The following is a 21383-nucleotide window of genomic DNA, read 5'->3' as shown; positions in this document are numbered from 1 at the left end:
TGCTTTAGTTACAATCCCTACTTCCCACACAAAAAGCTAGTGTATTAGTCCATTTCTGTTGCTTATAAAAAAAATACATGGAACTGGGTGATTTATAAAGAAAATGAAATTTATTGCTTACAATTTCTGAGGCTGGGAAGTCCAAAGTCCAGGGAACACAGCTGGTGATGGCAGAGTATCACATTGCAAAAATGGCGGAGCAGAGAGAGCCTAGAGTAACCTCCTCATTCACTCTCTTTTTTAAGCCCTCAGGACCACGCCCCCACCCACCATTACTAATCCATTCACTACAGCATGGCCCTACAATCTAATCACTTCTTCAAGGCTCCACCTTTCCATTACCATAATAGAATTTCCCACCCTCCTAACAGTCACAGTGGGGACCAAGTTTCTAATATATAAAACTTGGGGAACACAATTCAAGCTTCAGTGAGTTTGGGGGGGACATTCAGTCTACTACAGCTAGTTACTTCTCAGGGAACTTTCAACTAAGCTCACCACTGGCCTCTTAGTAGGCTCTTCATATGCTACATGAGCTCAGAAAGAAATAAAAGTTCATCATATATCCTTTACTCCCATAGAATCATCAGGCCTCCACACCCTAGTATCCTATCCCAACTTCCCAACACCATCTTCACAAAACAAGTTAAGTTTCTCCTTACCAAAACAACTGCTGCGATGAGGAACGAAGGTTTTACAGGCTGTAGCAATAGCTAGTTCAGCAGAGATTATAGTCTTAATGATAAGGTCTTCTACATGGGCCATCAATGCTGCAAAAAAAAATTTTAAACGAAGAAATATTAAAATGCATGGATTAGGAGGATTGGATTCCAGATCACAATATAATTATAAAATCATGTGTGTTCACTCAAAAAGCCTCCATATGGCAGTTTTCTGAATGGGGCTACAGGGGCAGGCATATTCATGAATAGGTCAACATAGTCAAGGACAAAGATGTCAGGGAATGCACTCAGGTGACTTCCTATAACAAAAGACAGACACAGAATGGAATAGGAGCCTTACTTCCCTCCTCACCCTTATGGACTGTGATAGTCCCTTTTGGTACAGTTTCCCATTCTGCTCAAGGCTCAGCAATACTGACTATTTTGATTCTAAGCCCTGTACTCAAACTCCACTCTGCCCATTCTCCAACTCACCAACATGAAAGAGAGATTAACTCAGGAAAATTTGAACTCAGGACCAATATGGAGACAGGCAATTTGTTACACAAAAAGTTGACAGTATCTTGGTTAGCAGTTCAACATTCAAAGAGGATAAATTCACTAAGGATTACAAGAAAAAAAGTGAGGTCTTCCAAACTAGAAACAAGAAAAGGGGTTTGACATCATAGAAAGCCTGTTCCCTATCTTGTAAACTGCAGGAAAAAGTAGCACTGAAAACCATCACCCCACTGGACATCTCAGCAACATTATCAGAGTTAGAGAATGACTCCTGGCAAGAGACATGGTAAAGTTATACAAAGAAGAAAAGTCAAGAAGGAAAAAAGCCTGGTACTTACCAGTTGTATCTCTGCCTTCTTGTTTCAGGTACCTAAGCATAGCACTCATGCTCCACTTGTTCCCATAATCTTCTACTTCTGGATCATCACAACTGAAACAAATTAATAAATCAAGGTCACATACACAACTAGGCCTGACTACAGAGATAGGATTCTTTACAAACAGGCTTCTTGTCTTATGAATTGTTAGAAAAACATTCATTTTGCTGACTTCCACTCCCCCACTCTTTTCTTGGCCCTTTCTGTCATGTATCCTTTTGTACCAATTTCTTCAAAGGAAATAAAAATGCATATAGTTTGCCTTATTGAAGAGGGTAGGGGAGAAGAAGGCAAATTCTTCCTTAACCAAACAATTATGCATCATGAAAGAGTGGAAGAAATGTGTAAAAAAATGTAAACAAATTTAAGAATGGTTACAATAAATTAACAGATTGAAATGTTTGGGGACACAGACCTAGCTTTTAAGGTAAATGTCACATGAGTCCACAAAACAACCTCTGATGCCATTTTTGAACCAGAACTGAGTTAAGATGGGCTTGTAAATTAATCTAATGTAGGATTTTAGTGAGCTCACCACATAGAATTGCTTTGCCATCTGAAGCAATGGCATCTCCCCCCTCCTCTGGTGGTAGACGATGATTTTTGGATACCTTCTGAGGCATCACTGAAGGGAGAATGCATCAGAGCAACATTACGAGTACTGAAGTGAAGTAATGTTATAGCAGCAGAACGGCAAATGTGGTTGGTAGGCTCCCACGAATGTTGGAGGAGTCTTGCAGTCTGGAACTTGAATTTTGGAGCTGCCCCCTCATTCCCTACCACCATCCTACCCTCCGCCTGTGCTCATCTTCCAAAGTGAAGGGTATGGTATCCTCAACCAATTCAAACACTGGTCACAGGACACTCAATGAAACCTATACAGCTTTAGCAACTATTCCATCATTTCCAGATTCCTTCCTTCCTTTCTTTCCTTGGACCTGCTAGGCACCTATTTTTAGTCTGAGTAGAAAGTAACTGTTTGGGTTTCTTTTCTATTTTTCCACTTTCTGGCAAAATTACCAGCATGAAAGAAAACAGAGCAAAAAGAATATTTCCACACAGCTGGGCTGGTACTCCCTTCCACTGAATCCCTTTCTGAGATGGCCTCATTTCTTTAATTTTTTCCTAATTTTTTTTTCTCCTGATCATATAAAGTACCAGGGTACTTCAAAAAGTTCATGGAAAGATTGGTATTATCTTTCAATTCTATTTTTCCATGAACTTTTTGAAGTACACTTGCATTTATTTTAGAAAAATTTAGAAAATACATAAAAGCACAGAGAAGAAAATAAAAATCACCCATACACGATCCCACCTGCTATAGTTAAGTATGGTTAACATCTTGGTATATATACTCTTCTAGTCACACACCCACAACCCCCAGCAAAAACAGACAGCTTTAGATATCTTATATGTTCAAGCAAGAAGGTAAGTTGCACGTACTGTCTGGTAACCTGCTTTTTCTACCTAACATAATAATATAGTAACGAACATTCAGTATTACATACAGTAATGAGCATTCTTATCTCTGATCCTGTATGTATATCCTTTATTTCTTAAGGTTAAATTCCTAGAAATGGAACTCCTGCATCAAAGAGTACAAATATTTTTAAAGCTTTTAGTATGTTTTGCCAAGTGCTGAAATAACCTCATTTCTTGACTTCTAAAAAGTTCTATATGCCTATTCAATTCCACCCTCTAAGTCAAGTTAGGGAAGATAATGAGGAAGACAAAACTTGTGAAGGTACATTTTGGTAGAGAAAGGTGACACTGTAACTAGGTAAGCAACAGAGAAGGAGCAACAGAGATGCCTCAAAACTACGTTACATGACTCTGACAGCTTTCCATAAATGTTACACGGACATAAAGGTGAAGTTGCTTTCCAGTGCAACATGTTAAATTTCCATCTGTACAACGCCCCCACCTGAGACTGACTTCTCAGACTTCTCCCTCAAACATAGCCAGTACCTGACATAGTCTCCACTCTTCTTATTCACGCTGTAGTTTGTCAGGTGCATGAACTGGTTTCGAATGTTCTTGGCTCCTTGATCATATCGCACAGTTGCAAACCTGGTAAGACAGACACAGGTTAAATGCCAAAAACAGTTTCAAGGAAATATAGGCTAGAGCTGAGGATCAATGAGATATCAATAATATGAGGGCAAGATCGTTATCTAAAAAATATTGAGTGCCTCCTAAGTGCCAACTCCCATGCTAAGTGTTTTATATATATCACATTTAATTCAATCCTTAAAGCAACCCTATGAAGGTCATATTACATCTAATTTTTAAAATAGATGTGAAAACCGAATGTGGCCTAGAAGGATTAAGAAACTTGCCCAAGATCAAATGGACTCCAAAACCCTTGGTCTTACCACTACGAGATGTTGCTTTTCTCATATAGAACCTTACACCAATAGGAAGTACAAAAATTGAAAATACAGTTATTCATAACCTGGGAAATTGTGTATAGGATGCTGTGGACGTTGGGGCATTACCTGATCAAAAAACACCTACTGAGTGCCCACACAGTGCCTGGTAGTACAGCATTCTATGAAAAAAAAAATTAAGCAAAAAGAAGAAAAGGACAGCATAGCAATATATAGACTTAGAACTCACAACCATGGAAAGAATAGAACTGATCTATAATATTCATTTTTAAAGAACAATAATGGTAGCATTAACAAAAGACAAAGCAGAAGAGCATAAATATGGACATAGTGCAAGAAATTAATTCCTGACTTTGAAATGAAGGCAAAAGACAGAAGGGATTCAACAGGGAGACCACAGAAAATGGGGCAGCAATTTGATATCCTGGACTATTGCCAAAAGAAGACCAAAGTATAAAATATATGTGCCTGTGAAGGAAGTAACCAGAGAAAGAGAAAACTTTCCAGTGATGCTCAATATCAACAAAAGGACACTCAAGGCGAATGGTTATGGTAAATATCAAGCCCTGTTTACATACCACTATAACCATATCACCCTTCAGTAAAGTGGCTTTCCCAAGAGGCATATCCAAGTGTGTGAAAAAAAACTGGAAGGCCACAAGTTTATTTTCATATGATTTACAAATTATTTACATATGTTTACCCAGACTATGAAGTCAACATGAAGTTTTACCACATTAAAGGTCAGCATTTAAAAATTTTCCTCTTCTCTATTTCTTCTCACCCACCCACTATCTCCACTCCCTAATTCCCTGTACCAGAAATACACAAGACCCAGAAAGAAAAGTGAAGAAAAAAAACCCAAACCCAAAAAACTAAAATAAACAAACATGAGGCCAGGAAAAAGGATGTAGACAAAGAGATAATGTTGACCAGGCATGTAGGGCTAAAGGACAAGAGTTTGATGAGCACTAATTATGTTTATGCTTGAGAAGCACCTCAGATTTTCCAGAAACTTCCAGTAGTTATTTAGCCTCTAGCCATGTCACTCCATGGTGAGTAAACCTTGCCTATGCATCCCAATCTTCCTCCTATATTCTCCAAGCAAGTGAAAGACCATCATTCTCTGAATTCTTGTGAATGCAAAGGGGGCCGATGCTGGCCCCACAGAAGCTGCCTGCCTCAGCCAGACATTACCTCACAGTGACATACCTCCTGCCATCCTCTCCCCCAAAAGAATAATGAGTTAGAGGGAGGGGAAAGGTTCTGCTTCAGAGAAAGACCCTTTTCATCTCTCCTGACTACAATTACCTGATCTAACTTGGTCAACATGAAAAGCCTGGCAAAAGCCTGTGGTGAGCTGGAATCTGGTACTCAACACATTTGCCCTTCCTACATCCCTTTTTTCAAGAGGGCAGTACCTTTAAAAAAAATCACTTTTCTTCTTCCTAATCTTCCTTTTCACTAGGGCATTTTATTCTGAGCCCCAGCAAGGACAAGATTACTAAGGTCACAGAGTAGGATTCTACAGAGTATAAGAAGCAGTAACAAGTAAGAATCAAAGAGGGAAAAACCCCCCAAAACAAACAAACAAACCCTTAAGCTTAACAGAAAAGTTTCCCTGAAGGGCAAAAATGGTGTTCTGCGCTTATATTTCCTCCTGACCCATTAAGATCTATAGCTCTCACTAAAATCCATACTAAACAGACCATATTCATCCCTAATCACCATTTTCTTCTTATTGTCTAGACCTGAGGTCATCCTACTCTCAGATCTGGCCTACTAGTCAAGTTCTGATTAACCTACAAAAGTTTTTGCTTTTTTAAACTTGAATTACTTAACGAACGTTTAAAAATAAGACCTTCCTTTTTGTAGCCCAGTGGCAGCCAGGGCCCATATGAGGAAAATGGTGGATGGGTGTGAAGGCAGCCCAGAGGGAGTACAAGGAGGTTATCTAAGAAGGGAGGTAGCCCCATAAGGGGTCTAACTCCACACAAGGAGGGCAACTGAATGGGGTGGAGATTGACTACATACAAGGGAACTGAGTAAATAAATAAACATATTGAAGATAATGGGAGCCAGATTTCTCACAGTTGAAGAAGGGAGATAAAAATATGGAAAAAAGCTTAAATGAACCCTGCAGTTGTGAACTAGAATTGGAGTTACTAGAAAGAACTCCCACTTTTCAATACATAGAGATAGATACATTAATGAACATAGATGCAAATGTGTATATGTATATATGTATGGATACACATACATACATTTCCTAGGTCTTTCCATTACAGGGACCTGAGAGCAGAGATGCCCCAGAGCAATGAGCATATCAAGCACCCAAATCTTAATTTCTAAATTCTATTCTCTGTTAAAAAAACAACCAGTGCTCCTTGGAGAAATGGTTGATTCCAGGGCTAGGTCAGAGAAAGAACAAGATGAGCCTGAAATATCTCGTGCTTAAAGAATAATGGGGACAAAAGGACACAAAAGCCAGCTTAAAGAGGTTCCCATTGGCCAATTCTGGAACAATTTGAACATCAGAATAAATTATGATAGTAAAGGATTGTGACCCATTAAATAATAAAAATCCCTGAGTCCACATTGGTATAAATAAATGAATGAATAAATAAACAGGAAGAGGAGAAAGCTTGTCCTGGGAGTAAAATGCCAAATAATAAAAGTAAAAAGGAATGATGGAATTAAAAAAACCATCATTTGGCAACCATTATGGCAATAATTCATTCAGGCAAGAAACATCAATAGATGTTAAAATTATTGGGTGAAAATGAGATGAAGAATGATATTTTACATGGTTTCAAAGTATCTCCTCACAAAATACTTATTAGTTACAAAGGGAAAAGACAAAGTAACTTTACAGTGGAGGAATCGTTATAGACACCACCTTAATCAAGTGGTTAAACACCACTAAATAGTTAGGTACCATCAGATACAATGCAATGAACAGAACTAGCATCAATTCTGTGGTATTCTGGCCCAAAATGCATAACCTGGGTCTAATCATGAGAAAATATCAGACAAACCCAAATTGAGGGTCATCCTACAAAATGCCTCGCTTGTAATCTTCAAAAATACTGATGTCATGAAAGTCAAGTAAAGATCGAGGAACTGTTCCAGACTGAAGGAGACTAAAGGGACATGACAACTAAATATAACATGATCCTCGATTGGATCCTTTTGTTATAAATAACATTATTAAGACAATTGGTAAAATGTGAATGGGGTCTCTAGACATAGGGTATAAGGCAGTTCTTCATACTATCCTCACAGCTTTTCTGTAAGTTCAAAATGGTTTCAAAATTAAAAGTTTAAAAAAATTGGTAAGTCTTACAATAAAAATCTAGATGTTCAGTCTCTCTTTAAAAAACCAGAAGATCGAGCAATACTAATATCAATGACTTACTGGCAATGAATAATAAAATACCTTTTGGTGGGACACGTACTCTCCCATTCCCCAGTCTCCACGGGGCCGTCTTCCTCCAGCAAATGTATTTATGAGCATTTAGGTTTGTGACCTTTGATTTAGACCATCACCCATTATTAAATTTCATCTTATTTAGGTCTGAAAGCTTCAACAAATTTTTTTTTTTTTTTTGGTGGCTGGCCAATATGGTAATCCAAACCCTTGACCTTGGTATTATTAACACCGCACTCTAACCAACTGAGTTAACCAGCCAGCTTCCACACAATTTCTTTACTAGCAACAACCTAAAAGACATAACTCTTTTTTTTTTTCTTTTAAAAGATGACCAGTAAGGGGATCTTAACCCTTGACTTGGTGTTGTCAGCATCACGCTTGCCCAAGTGAGCTAACCGGCCATCCCTATATAGGGATCCAAACCCGCGCTCTTGGTATAATCAGCACCACACTCTCCCAAGTGAGCCACGGGCCGGCTCTAGACATAACTTTTTATTAGACACCGCAGGATTAACTTTGCAAATACTTATCCTAACACAGGCTGCAACTACAACATGAATTGAGTCTTGAACCTTCTCCTTAAAGAAATTAAGATTTAGGAAAGTTCTCATGACAGAATGTCATGGCCTTGCTTTCTTACTTTCAGGGCTCTTACTTTCTTTTTGCTAAATCTGAAACCCTGGGTACTATTTCACAGCCTACCGAAGAACAAATATGGATTGTCTTTATTCTGACAATAATTTCTTAAATCAGAAGCTACACTTCTTGCTTTCTCATGTTTCTCACTGAAAATTAAAACAATGGTAATAATTTGTATAAAACTCAAGTATCCATGTGAAGAAGAAATTTCAATGTTAGGCATATGGTAGGTACTAGATAAGCATTAACTGAAACTGCACCTGAGTTGCTTGTTGCAAGATCTTTACCAATGTGGAACCAAAACGGAAAGGAAAGCACAGAGTGTTAGTGGGATCTCTTCCCCTAGTCAAACACTATTCTGTCCTTTTAAGACTATGATGCCATATGCCATATATTCTTATGAGCAGAGTCACAGATAGCTAGATGTAGGATAGTTCAACCCCTCTTTGGTTGTTACATTTTCTAACAAACATTAATTACAAACGTACAAACAGGAGGCCAACCCTGAAGAGAGCCTGGTTGTGGCACATGAGTTATCTTTCAGCAGGTATAGCCATTCGGAGCCAGAGAAGCCTGGATAATGAAGAGACAGCACCTCAGGCAGCCTTGCCAGGAGCCACTGGGTTTCATCCTGGCCTGACCCAGAAAAATCTTATGGAAGAGAACAAGAGGCCCAAGAGCTCTCTGATCTGCTGTCAACCAGCTGCAGCCAGGAGACTGCCAAAGTGCGGCAGTGACTAGGCAGCGCCCTACGGAGCCGTCTGGGAGGGGATTACCAGCCTGATCCCCTGTCTTCAGAGCCAGAAATGACTCAAACTTCACAAACAGCAAGGGCCTGCCAGAGAGAGTGACAATGAGCACTGGAGAGGGTTTTCTCCCCCTTGTTGGTATCTCTTTCCCCCACTTGCTGCTGTGGCAGATTCTGGACAGTGTGCAGCCTGTGAGGTAATCTGAATTCCTTGGCAACCAGCAAGTACCTGAATTCTTTCAAAACCACAGGAATCCAGCAGAGAAAAGGTAAATATCCCTGCGGAGCCAGTGTTAATTAGCAAGGAAGGCTACTGAAGAAGGAACTGGGGGTGGGGTCTTCTCTGAATTTCCCCTAATATGTCCGAGGTGGAAAAAAGACAGTCCCTACTGGGCCTTCTCAGCATCCTCTCCTCCCACATCCACAGCGTGGGTGGAACTCTCTCGGTTCCCAGGATGGGCACTTCCATGTCCCCCAAGTTTCTAGTGCTACCTATCTTTAAGTCTTTGACAACACATTTGGTTTTCAACTCAATTTTAAAAAACTTTTTATTTTTCTTGTTTCAGTGAAAATTTGGCTATTAGCCTTGAATCAAAAGGGCTTTGTCAAATCATTTAAACCCAATATTGGATCCACCTAAAGCTGCAAAATCCAGGACAAAGTCTTTCTGGATTGCAACTCTGACAGGGAAAAGAATCTTCACCATTTTGGTAGAGAACAACACCCTCTCTGGAAGGTGAGTGGCCTCTGCTGGTGTAAACCGGCAACATGCAGGTGAAATTCAAAATCAGCATGGACTTCTGGGAACTACCACAAAAATCACAAAACGCTGGACCCAAATACCAGACAGACAACTTCATTTTAATACCTCTGCAATATTTTATCCACATATAACAAAATAGTAAGAGTTCTACTTCCTATGTTAATAAAACAACAAGAACTGAAAACATTAATCTATAAAGAAATTAGGTCCTTTTTCTTCAGTAAATTTAAGAAAATAAAGATTTTACACAAAATAATTCATTTTACAAAACTGTCTTATGAAATAAACTTAATCTTTCTGTCACCTAGCATTAACTTGAGGCCCCAAACAGACATGATATGGTACAAGAGCCTTCCTTCCTAAAGAAGGAAACTAATTATATTTGCCTCCAATTCCATCTCTTTAGGGAAGATTATGGTTTTCCTCAAAGTAAAATGACCTAGTAAACTCATCCCAAACTGATTATCTTCAGTTATGTTTACATAAAACACATGTGACCCAAGATTACTAGAAGTGACAGACCTGGAGATGCTACAGACTGTTGTTGAATGTAATGACAGTTGAGCAGACCCTGAGGATTAAAAAAGCAGGTGAATGCTAAGATATACAGTGAGGGAAGACACAGGAACTTAGGCATATGGAAATCACTGCACAATGTACCCTCGCAGGACTCTGGTGAAAGGCCCACCATATTGCGACATACCATCTTTTTGTAAAGCTTTTATATTCACCTATACTTTTAGATAAACCTAACCAAAGCTCTGAAAGTTCGGAGTTGTTTTTGGTTCAACCTGGTCTGAGTTTTAAAAAAGCTGTTTTTCTAATTATTCTGAGAAAAAGCATCCACTGATATATGTATATATACGTGTATGTGTACACACACACACACACACACACACACACACACACACACACACACACACACACACACACACACACACACACACACACACACACACACACACACACACACACGGGTTTTTTCCCCCAGTTCCTGCTAAAAGCAAGAGAACAGAGTTACTCAATTCAGTGGATTCTGACTTTCAACACACAACCAGTAGCCAAAAGCACTTGCATATCTGTAGTAAATTCTATAATAAATACTGGTACTACTCTCATTTTGTGCTCTGAACCATGAAGGTCTTAAACAATGCCAAATTTTGTCCATAGGGAGGGCTATTAATAGTGTGGGTAAAATATCTTTGGAATATTACTCAAAACATACTGGTATGACATTCTTGAGAAATGGTGAGCAAACCTTGATATCATTTCTCTATTCCAGAAGTTCAGTTTGTGGCAGGACATGATCAGTGCCCAAGCAAGACTTAGCAAGCAAGCTGGGGTGAGGATGAGTGGAGGAAGGAGAATGGAGAAGGCGCACGCTACAGAAGAGGGAAAGCTCAGAAGTCTCAAATTACAAAACTCTTCAGCAAAAATCCTCAGCACCTTGCATACCTGAGCAGAAGTCAGGAGCATATTTTACCTTCTTTTTATTCTAGATAATATAGGGACTAGGTTTTATACCTAGTCTTGTATATCTATCCTTCAAAGTGTAAGAGCACATGTGTCTACAAACACTATAGAAAACTTCTTTTCTACGAAAACCTGATTAGAACTAGTAGTCTGTTCATGCTCAGATTCCTGGTCCAGTCCTTTATCCGGTAACTGAGAGATGTTTTACTTCTCCCCATTCTCCGTTTTCAAGGAAGAAGAGGCCAGAACCAGGGAGTTTCAGGAGCCTCCAGTGTTCCCAGGGCTCAAAGTCATAAATCTTAATTAAGAATATGACAGGGCTTATAAATGCTGTCACTGCCACCTACAGGTGAAAGGAGGATAGAGCTCAACCAGTAAGAAGCTTTAGTTAATCCACTCTCACTCTGACTTAAGTCACAGGAATTAAGTATATGAAATAATTAAAATACCATTCCAAAATAATAGTTGTTAGAGTATAACAATATGAATTAAAGTACCTATACATAAATAAGTAGCCTTCTTTTATCCATGGTATTTCCCAACTTCAAAGTGCATTCTCTAAAATATAGAAACATACAGACCATGCCTTTCTAGCTCGTCATGACTTCTCACAGATGCAAACCACCTCCCTAAAGTGCTGTGCTCTGTAACATCAAAGCTATCATGCATAAAAAGAACGTCAGGGCAAAACAGTGGGGGAAAGAACACAAGCATAGTATAACTATGTACTTATTTTAAACAATTTAAAGGGTTTATAAAAACACTGTCACCTATAGAATTCTGTGAATATGGGAAACAAAACTTCAAATTATTATAACTTGTACTTAATTTTGTAAGTCACATTACCTTAAAACCTAAAAAGCACCTCAAGAAATAGAAAACAATATATATACAACCACAATAAAGCATATAATTTGCATGTTAACAAAAAAGGAAAAAAGAAATCGGCTAATACTCCCTAAATACAAGGGAGAGCAAGAAACAGTATGGGCCTTGAGCTCTGGAGTCTGGTCCATGATTTCAAATCTTCACTCCACTATCAACCAGCTGGGGAGATCCAGAAAAGTGACTTAAAGTTCCCTCACCTCTCTGTCTCGATTTCCTCAATTACAAAAATGCATCAACTCTAAGGGTGTTGTGAGGATTAAAATAAATGCCTGATACATAACAGATAAATAAATGTGGGATTTTATTTTTCTTTCTAGATCTATTCTGAAGAACAATGGCAAGTTATCTTAATACCCTAGGATCTTCATTCATAACAACTGTCATTGCATGAAAATACCACGTGATCCTGGATACCTGCTGGTGTGTGTTTACACAAAATTATGTATGGATATACAAGTGAGCCTGTAGAGTAATAAGACTGATTTCTGTAATCTGAAGTCCATCTGGTTACATTCTAATTTCCTGAGTTGAACATAATAAAAAAAAAAGTAGCCTGATCTTAATAAACTCTTCAATGGGTCCATTCTAATATACCAACCTCACCCTTCCACCCAAAAAACAACGTCTCTTACCTCGCCAATCCTTCTTCATAGAGATAGATGACAAGAGGATCATAGGAAGTCACGAGCACATAGAGGCGCACGTCAAACTTGAAATCTAGAAAAAAAGTTTGGATTCACAGAAAAAAACTATGTTCATTTGTTTTCTGTTACAGAATGAACAGGACAACATAATCAAGAAATATGAAAGAACACTCCTCTCCACATGAAATATACACTTACCACACATCTTGCCTTTTGCAGATAAATAATAATTGTACTATACAATTGTACTATACGTGTATATATAGTACACTATACTATAATGTATATATATATGTGTAGTGCATATATAGTATGATTATAGTACAGTTTTCTTTATTTATTGGTTACTGTATAATTATAGAGCACTTTCCCTTATATTATCTCATTTCATATTTAAAATAATCCCTTGAGGGAGGTAAGGAACCAGCCTCATCTCTGGAGCCAATGTGCCAAGAATTTCACACTAGACTTACTAGAGAAGAACAGAAAAAGTTCAAAAAGTTTAAGATCTAGCCCAATCTAGCCAAGGGCCTAATCACAACTCACCATCTATGAGCAGGGGGTTGTTAATGTAACGGGAGACCAGGATGTTCTCTTCCAGGGAAATTTGGTTTGGCTATTGAGTAAAGAGAAGGAATAAAAGAGTAAAATACAAAGGAATTCTAATTTACAATAAGGGAGCAAAGTTCTTAACCTTTTAAAAAATGACAATGTGGAAAACTAAAATTCTAGGAAAAGTTTTGTTCCAAGGTACCCATGTATTCAGTTGGCCAAATAACATACAGTTCCATAAACACCTTGGTTATCTAATTACAAGGGGGTGGGGGTGGTAAGTTTACACAGCACCTCTCTCATAATAAATCCAGCCTAAACAGCTTTAAAGACTTATATCTATGATATTAAGTATTGCATACCAAGAAAATAAGAGCTACTTAAAAAAATAAACATCTTCTTTCTCCCAAATGTAAAGCATGATGAAAATTTAAAAATACCACCACTATTCTTAAACGAAGGCTTTCATTAAGTTTAGAGAATTTACAAATCCACAATGGATCCTAGCATTTCCTCTGTAAAATGAGATAGGTGTTTGATTGATTCACTTAAGGGCACTTGCTAAGCAACTAGTCTTTGGTAGTCATTCAATCTACTTGAAAGACTGAACTAGATCTTTCAAAGATCTCCTCAATGAAAAAAAAAGTTGTTTATACAATAAATGGTATTGTTGAATACTAAAGGCACTGGAGATACAGTGACCAAAAAAACAGAATTTGGTTAATGGACACAAAGAATGATTATGTATTACAATGATGATGAATATGCTAACTATCCTGATTTGATCATCACATATAGTACACAAATATTGATAGTCAACTCTGTACCCTACAAATATGCATTACCAATTATGTTTCAATAAAAAAAATAGATATAATCTCTGCCTTCACAGAACTGAAGATTTAGTAGTTACTATCTGTAAAGAATTTAATATTTAGGTAGAGGAAGAGCAAAATACATAATTTAAAAGAACACAAAGCAGCATATTTGCAAATACAAGATGCCAGGTTATAAAGTAGAAGTGCAGACCAGTCAGGTGAGAGAACACAGGGAAGGCTTGTCCTGGAAGAGTAGGTGCAGAAGTGAGTGTTGAAAGCTACAAGTACGTAGTGGAGATGAAAGGAGGCCATCACTGGAAGATGGCATGCACAAAGTCCAGTGGAAAGGAGGGTAGACAGATTCACGGACCTGGAGCTAAAAGACTGAACTAGAAAATAAGGAAAGGCATGTAAGACAACAAGGAGGGAAAGGATTTGAACCCCTGGCAAGGCAAGTTTAGATTTAACATGGTGGGAAGCAGGAAGTTATTGTGGATTCTAGATTAAGGAAACAGTAAGATTGAAATACAGTATCTGAATAGAAAGTGGAAATTGTTTCTTTCTAAAACAGAGAAATCAGCCAAGAGTTACCTCAATCCATGTAGGACAAAAAGTCTCCAAAAGGGAAACGGCAATGATAATAATAATGATAAAAGCTACAGTAGCAACAGAAATAACTACCAACATCAGAGAAATAATTAAATTTAATAAATGTACTGAATGCTTATTATATGCCAAGTGTGGTTCCAAGTGTGTCACAAGTATTATTTCATTTCATTTCAAATACGTATTACCATCTGTATTTTACAGATGAGAAAAGAATCAGAGAGCATTAGGGACCAGCTCAAAGTACAGCTAATAAGCAGTCGAGCAGCACTGAAACCCAGGCAGTCTGCCTCAGAAGTTTAACTCTCCCCAATATGCTGACCCAAAACAACTGTCTTCCAAATTCAAAAGTCTGTCTTTGTAATAATGCATTTCCTACCCCAAATACTATAGTTGTTCATAAAACAAAGATAATTTTGTGACCCATAACATTATACACAACCACGATGAGCAACTCCAGAGTCAGGATAACAAAATTCCCCTCTCATTTCCCACTATTGCTATTTGAAAGTCAGAACACAGCTTTCACAACCCATCTCTATGCATAATATGGACATGATGACTTCAGTACTGATTCACTCCTAATGGACTCAAACACCCATACCACTTCCTGACTCCCTTACATTTCTTGATCAGTTTCTCACAAGTACCATCTCCATTTTGAGTCAGCTTAGTGAGTTAGAATTGATACAATCATTGCAAAAAGCAGTAAGCTACAGGCTGTGTCCCAAATCTAAGGTTGAACAATCGCAACTCTCTCCTGCTGAGTAACACCTATAGGCTACAACAGATACATAACCACCCAACTTTCCTCCATACCAGAGAATACATGTGTAGTGGTCTTCACTCCATGACACATCTAATGCCCATACCCATGTCCTCTCTTCTCTTCCTCACTGTACACATTTATCCTTTGAGTTATGCATAACATAAACCCTTAGATTATTTAGGTAACTTTAATACTTGTTCTATTATCTTTACCTCTCATTTCTATCTGCATTTGGGATTAAATTGTGAGCTCACAGAAAAAAAATGGTTTGTGTATAGTTTCTTTGTATACTGTTGTACACTGAACAGCAATTACTAAAAGCTTTTTGATATCTTAAACCCTGTTTCCTTTTCTTCTATCCCCAATTAACTCACTTTAAATTTATTCAATTCCAAGCTCAAATTGCCTTCTAAAGTATGCTAAAGCAGGAAAATAAATTACTGGGAAAGTTGAAAACATAACCATTTTTCTATTCAAACTTTGAGATTAAAGTTTATGGCATTTGTTAAGTTATTGTAAAGTAGAATGGTATAGTGGTTAAGAGTTTATGCTCCGGAATCAGCTAGACCCGAGTTACAACTTTAACTCTACCACTTACTAGGAAATAATAATAACTACCTTGTAAGGTTCTTATAAAGATTAAATGAGATTATATTTGGAAGGCACAATGGTAGGCACATATTAAATGCTCAAGAAATATCATTTATTGTTATCACTGCAAACTCAACAGTACCTATGTGGTTCTAACTACTAAGTTCCACAATTCAACAGCATTCATCACTGCATTCCACATGCCATTCTACTCAGAGCAGTGCACTGAGTTACAAGGAAAATATATAAGAATTAGGAGATACGTAATAATTAGGAGAATTTCTCAAAAGGTATTAAGGAGTGACAGCACCTGGCACATAGCAGGCACTCCCTAAATATTTGTTGAACAATGAGAAAAACAGAAACAACATAAGATAAAAACATGTAAACAAAGAGAAACAAAAGAGTACAGAATTATATGCATTAAGTATACGAGTGAATAGAATGAACTAACACTCTCCTGGTACTTCAAAATCTCAGGGAATATACATTATTTATTTTTCTTTTTTTTTAAAATACGGAATACTTCATGAATTTGCATGCCATCCTTGCACAGGGGCCATGCTAATCCCCTTCGTATTGTTCCAATTTTAGCACACGTGCTGCTGAAGCAAGCACTCAGGGAGTATATTAATACTATCTTTGCCATGGATAATGTGAGACAAGTATGCCAAATTTGACTTCCATAATCAAATTCATATCCCAATCAGAAAAGACCAGGTCTTTCCCCTGTTCAATTTGAGTATACTAAATTGGGAAAATTTGGCATTAAGTCATGGTTACTGAAGGAGCTGGGCCAAACAGAGCTTTGTTCCTTTATGCTGTATTTCTAGAGTTAAAGAGCACATCATTAAGAGATCATGTTAGCCAACCAACTGAGATACTTCCATCTGCAGAAGTCCAAACTTCTCTCTTCAGTATTACATAAAAGAAATGCTTTTTCTGTCCTTTATCCTGTTCTCATAATGGTAAAAGTTGCTATTTGCGGATATTTTCCAAAGGGTTATTAACTATTATAGGGAAGTTTTAATAAGAGGCCTTCTCACTCCAGTGGGAAGACAGGGAAAGATATTTTCATTTGGCCCTCACACCTAACTAACCTGCCAAAGTCCCTTGTCCACTTGCATTAATTCTGCTCACAGACCCTCCAACTAAGCACTCTCTCTCCCTCCCACCTCAAATCTAAAAGGAAAGCAGGCAGCAGCCTTGGAAAGAGTTACTTCATCCAGTTGGCTAATGGGTCACATATTCCATGGGAAAGGATCCAGGTATGGAAAGAAGGGATGGTTAGGCCTTCTGTGTAAGAAGAGAGAGAATTAACCACACAGTTTGTAGGTATGGGTAAAAGGTAATAAAATTTCAGTTTGGGGGTGAAATGGGAATACTTTCCCATTATGTCCACATGCTGCCAGCTCTCCTCGTGCCTGCTGGCATCTTCCCAGGCTTCTGTCTGGCACCTCCATTAAATACCTAAAAGAATCAGATTCATTCCAAAGCCTCACAGAGTGGGAGAGGAAGGCAAAAAGGCCTGCCAAGTACTTTGATCCACGCAGGGGGCCTCAAGGGATTCAGCCCAGGGAGAGGTGGGAGGGAGAGAGAGACTCTTATATAGCCTGCCAAATGCATTCTCTAAAGACGTGTCACCCCCTTTATGAGACTAGTGAAGAGTCAGGGCACAGGGTTCTCAGCCCCACCAAGGAAAGTTTAACTTCTCTATTCTTTATGATGTTAACTTTAAAATAACAAATCACTAGGGCAAAAAGAGCATTCCAAAAGAAAAAAGTCCCAGATGAGCTGGGAATAGATCCTATTCTCTTTGACTCATGTCTAAGAAAATAAAAAGCAAACTTGCACCATACTTGACTTTCAATAGCAATTCCATTTGGCAGCTAAAACCCAAACCTAAACTAGTGCCGTCTACAAGATTCAAACAACACTGGAGCTCCTGGCACAGAGCTGAAGGAAAGGCTGTCGGAGAGGAGCCTTTATGCCAAGGTTAGAGCAGAGACAAGAAAAGAGCCAAGATACATGACCAGGGCCTTATGTCACATGAGACCCAGGGCAAAAGGCCTCCAGAGTGACCAAGGCCAGGTAACAGGACTACTTCTAGTCTGGGCCTGGGGCTGTAGTAGCTGCTCTATCAGAATCAGATCCTATATTCATTGAGCATGAACGGTCTGACCATCTTTGTTTTCTCTACAGTTTTGAATCAAGACTGAATTTAAGGATTTTCCCATGTGTAAGACCTCTCAGAAAGTTCATTTCTGTACCCATAGGAAATAGCTCAATGTGAAGAGATAGCTGGGGAATTTAAGATGGAGTACTGGCCATACACACAACATATCTACCTCCCTCCCCTTCCCTTCCAGAGTTTCATTGAAAGGACAGAAGGATATTTTCAAAAGAATAAAATGGTAAGAAAACTAGAAAAAAGTAAAGAAAAAAAACAAAAAATACCCAGAAAAGTTTGAGGAAATCCTGAAAGACAGAAAGCAGATGGGATCAGGTCGAGAAAACAAAGCAAAGCAAGCCCCAGCCCTAAATATCTGAGGTAAGAGTGATCTTCTTAAGGAGGCCCCTGCAAAATTCTAAGCTGGGAGTCAACCAACATGAAGACCAGTGGTGGGACAAGGAACAAGAATCAGATAATCAATTAACAAACAGCATTTGGAATGGTGAGGCCAGTAGGCCTTCTCCAATATCCAAAGCAGCAGCTTTTGCCCTCAGGATCAAACCTAAGGATGGTTCTCTGGGGAGAACATCTTGTGTAGGTACAGGGATCTGAAAAAGAGGGATAGAACTTGAGGCCACTCTATCCCCAACAGACAGAAGAAGGAAAAGAGAGGAAAAGTAGCTCTGCCCAAGAGTGAAATCACCAAAATCTTCTTCTTCATTCACAATAAGGCCCACCCTATTTTGGCAAGGCAGACATGGCATGCTCTTCACCCACACCCACCTAAAGCAAGGCCTGACAATCAACATGCATTACCTTTACACAAAACTCACAGTCAGTCTCTCATCCAGGGAGAGGCTGTTAGGGAAAGAGCCCTACACAACCATAGGGGAAACCCAGGCCAGCTGCCAACTTCAGTCAGTCAAGGCTTTTGATAAATATGGCCCAACACCTAAAGAGCATCAAAATTGAGAAAATCCAATAGCAGGAAAAAAGACAATCCCAGGAAAATTCAAGAACAGAAGAGAACTTTAAAAACATTATAATTGGTATCCTCAGAAAGACAGGTAGGCAAACTGTATCCATCAAGCAACTGCTACTATTTATAAATAAAAATAAAAATAAAGTAAATCCAAAATGAAGAGGTTCTAGAAACCAAAATATAATAGCCAATATAAAAATACAGTAGATGAATAACAAAATGAATAGAGCTCAAACTGGTAATCCAGAAAATAAAAATGGGGAAAAGACAAAGAATTAAAAATGAGAGAAAAGTTAACATGAAGAAACAAAACAGAATGCCTCAAAAAGGAGTTCTAAAAGCAGAGACAGATAATAAGAGGATTATTTTCCCTGAACTAAAGAAAAACACTGAAAGAGCCCACCAAATGTTCAGCAGGACAAATGAAAAAAGGTCCAGACTTAAATACTGGTTAAATTTCAGAATCCCAATGCCATGAAGTCTGTTTCTATTGAGTTTAAATTTTTAATAGATAAGGCAGAGAAAGTGAATCATAGTTACTGAAGAGAATTTAAATGTTATAAACCTATAAAATATAAAAATAAAAACTAACCGAACTTGGAGATGGAATATGACATGGGGGGAGGAGGTGATGTGAGTACAATAAATGTCAAACTGGGAATTAACAAATACAATGTAAAGTTGAGAAAATAAAAAATACAAGTCAATTATATCAAGGTACTGACTACTGTTGTAAGTCTAGGGGGTGAGACTGGAGTTGGGATTTTATTTTATTTACTTTGTATACATACTCAATTTAAAGTCAATGTTTAATGAGAATTTTGCAAAGAATCAAGACACTGATGACTACTGGGAAAAAAAGAGGATGAAGAAAAGCGGAAGGAGGGAATAAAGGAGGGAGGGAGGGAAGGAAGGAGGGAGGGAGGGAGGGAGAGAAGGAGGGAGGGAAGGAAGGAGGGAGGGAGGGAGGGAGGGAGGGAAGGAAGGAAGGAGGGAAGGAGGGAGGGAGGGAAGGAGGGAGGGAGGGAAGGAACGAAGGAAGGAAGGAGGGAGGGAGGGAGGGAAGGAAGGAGGGAGGGAGGGAAGGAAGGAGGGAGGGAGGGAGGGAAGGAAGGAGGGAGGGAGGGAGGGCGGGAAGGAAGGAGGGAGGGAGGGAGGGAAGGAGGGAGAGAGGGAAGGAGGGAAGGAAGGAAGGAGGGAGGGAGGGAGGGAAGGAGGGAGGGAGGGAGGGAAGGAGGGAGGGAAGGAGGGAGGGAAGGAGGGAGGGAGGGAAGGAGGGAGGGAGGGAGGGAAGGAAGGAAGGAGGGAGGGAAGGAAGGAAGGAAGGAAGGACAAGCAGCAGCAGCCACAGTGGCAAGGATGTCATACAAAATTAAGGTTCATTTTCCTGATAACCCTGAGAGTAGGAACCCACAGTTGTGCTCACAGTAGAAACTAAATGCTCATGCTATCAATTAATGCTTAGCGCTAAGGAATTAACATGATGACATGCTGAAAGCAGAAAAGGTACCTCTTTTCTGCTAATGCAAAAGGCTGCCCTCCTCCAAAATTTGATCAAGTGACTTTTTAGACACAGAGCAACTGTTGATGTGGGAGGGGGTTACTGCAACACAACAGCCAACTCGTACTCACTCTCAACTCACTTCTGAATGCAGGTTTCAGAAGGGAACACCTGCTCTTAACGAAAAGGAACCAAATTAGTATCCAGGACAAAAGGTGAAGGAAGGAGGAACAACAAGAGGTTTGCCATCTAGTGCATACTTACATTGTTGATCAGGTAGACGCCCCGCCCCCGAGAAGAGGCCACTGGTTTTACTATCCAAGGTCCCCGGTCCTTTGAATATGAATCTGATCAAAATATTGGGAGATAAAGGGGAGAGAGAAACAAAGAGAAAGAAGGAACATGAGTTTATTATCTTAAATTTCAACAATGGTTATCTAGTCAGATACCCAAAGAATCTTCCAAATTTCTAAGTAGAGAGCAGCAGCCAAAATTACCAGTATTTCTGGACTAGTCTTAAAATGAAAACAGACAGAGAGAAAAAAGGAGGAAGAGGAGGAAGAGGAGGAGGAGGAGAAGGAGGAGACAGCAAAATTACTCACATAATTATTTCTTCCACCATTTTCCCTCTTTCTTGAATGAGAAGACAAAAACAAAATAAGGCAAGTGTCTGGATGTTACCCTACTACTGTCACAAACAACCTTTATGAATCTTTGGAATTCTCACCTCTGTTAACTAAAGGACCTCCAGGGACAACATTAAGTCAAAAGCTAGATCTAATACAGTTACTTTCCTTAAATTATTCCTAAGATATTATAAGAAAAAACCACCTTAAATCAAGCAATGTGCAAATG

General features: G+C 38.8%; 1 protein-coding gene, 1 long non-coding RNA gene and 1 other non-coding gene across 12 annotated transcripts in view; 1 reads left to right on the top strand and 2 right to left on the bottom strand.

Moving 5' to 3' along the window:
• The window catches only part of TTLL5 (tubulin tyrosine ligase like 5), a 282889-nt gene that overhangs the window by 215232 nt on the left and 46274 nt on the right, over nucleotides 1–21383 (bottom strand). For all 10 annotated transcript variants that reach the window (XM_063088853.1, XM_063088855.1, XM_063088861.1 and 7 more), the window contains exons 7-12: nucleotides 20793–20875; nucleotides 13083–13152; nucleotides 12525–12609; nucleotides 3527–3628; nucleotides 1520–1611; nucleotides 663–770 (exon numbers count right to left, since the gene is read on the bottom strand). In XM_063088853.1, the coding sequence (XP_062944923.1) occupies nucleotides 663–770; nucleotides 1520–1611; nucleotides 3527–3628; nucleotides 12525–12609; nucleotides 13083–13152; nucleotides 20793–20875 (540 nt within the window). The remainder of the gene's footprint in view (nucleotides 1–662; nucleotides 771–1519; nucleotides 1612–3526; nucleotides 3629–12524; nucleotides 12610–13082; nucleotides 13153–20792; nucleotides 20876–21383) is intronic.
• On the top strand, nucleotides 8892–12329 carry LOC134371894 (uncharacterized). The gene is made up of 3 exons (XR_010022884.1): nucleotides 8892–9037; nucleotides 9335–9504; nucleotides 12210–12329. It is a non-coding gene; the product is annotated as an uncharacterized LOC134371894 (long non-coding RNA).
• On the bottom strand, nucleotides 16384–16490 carry LOC134374187 (U6 spliceosomal RNA). The gene has a single exon (XR_010023062.1). It is a non-coding gene; the product is annotated as a U6 spliceosomal RNA (small nuclear RNA).

Source organism: Cynocephalus volans, chromosome 3 (genome assembly GCF_027409185.1).
Source record: "Cynocephalus volans isolate mCynVol1 chromosome 3, mCynVol1.pri, whole genome shotgun sequence".
NCBI lineage: Eukaryota > Metazoa > Chordata > Mammalia > Dermoptera > Cynocephalidae > Cynocephalus > Cynocephalus volans.
This window is presented reverse-complemented; position numbering and strand designations above follow the sequence as displayed.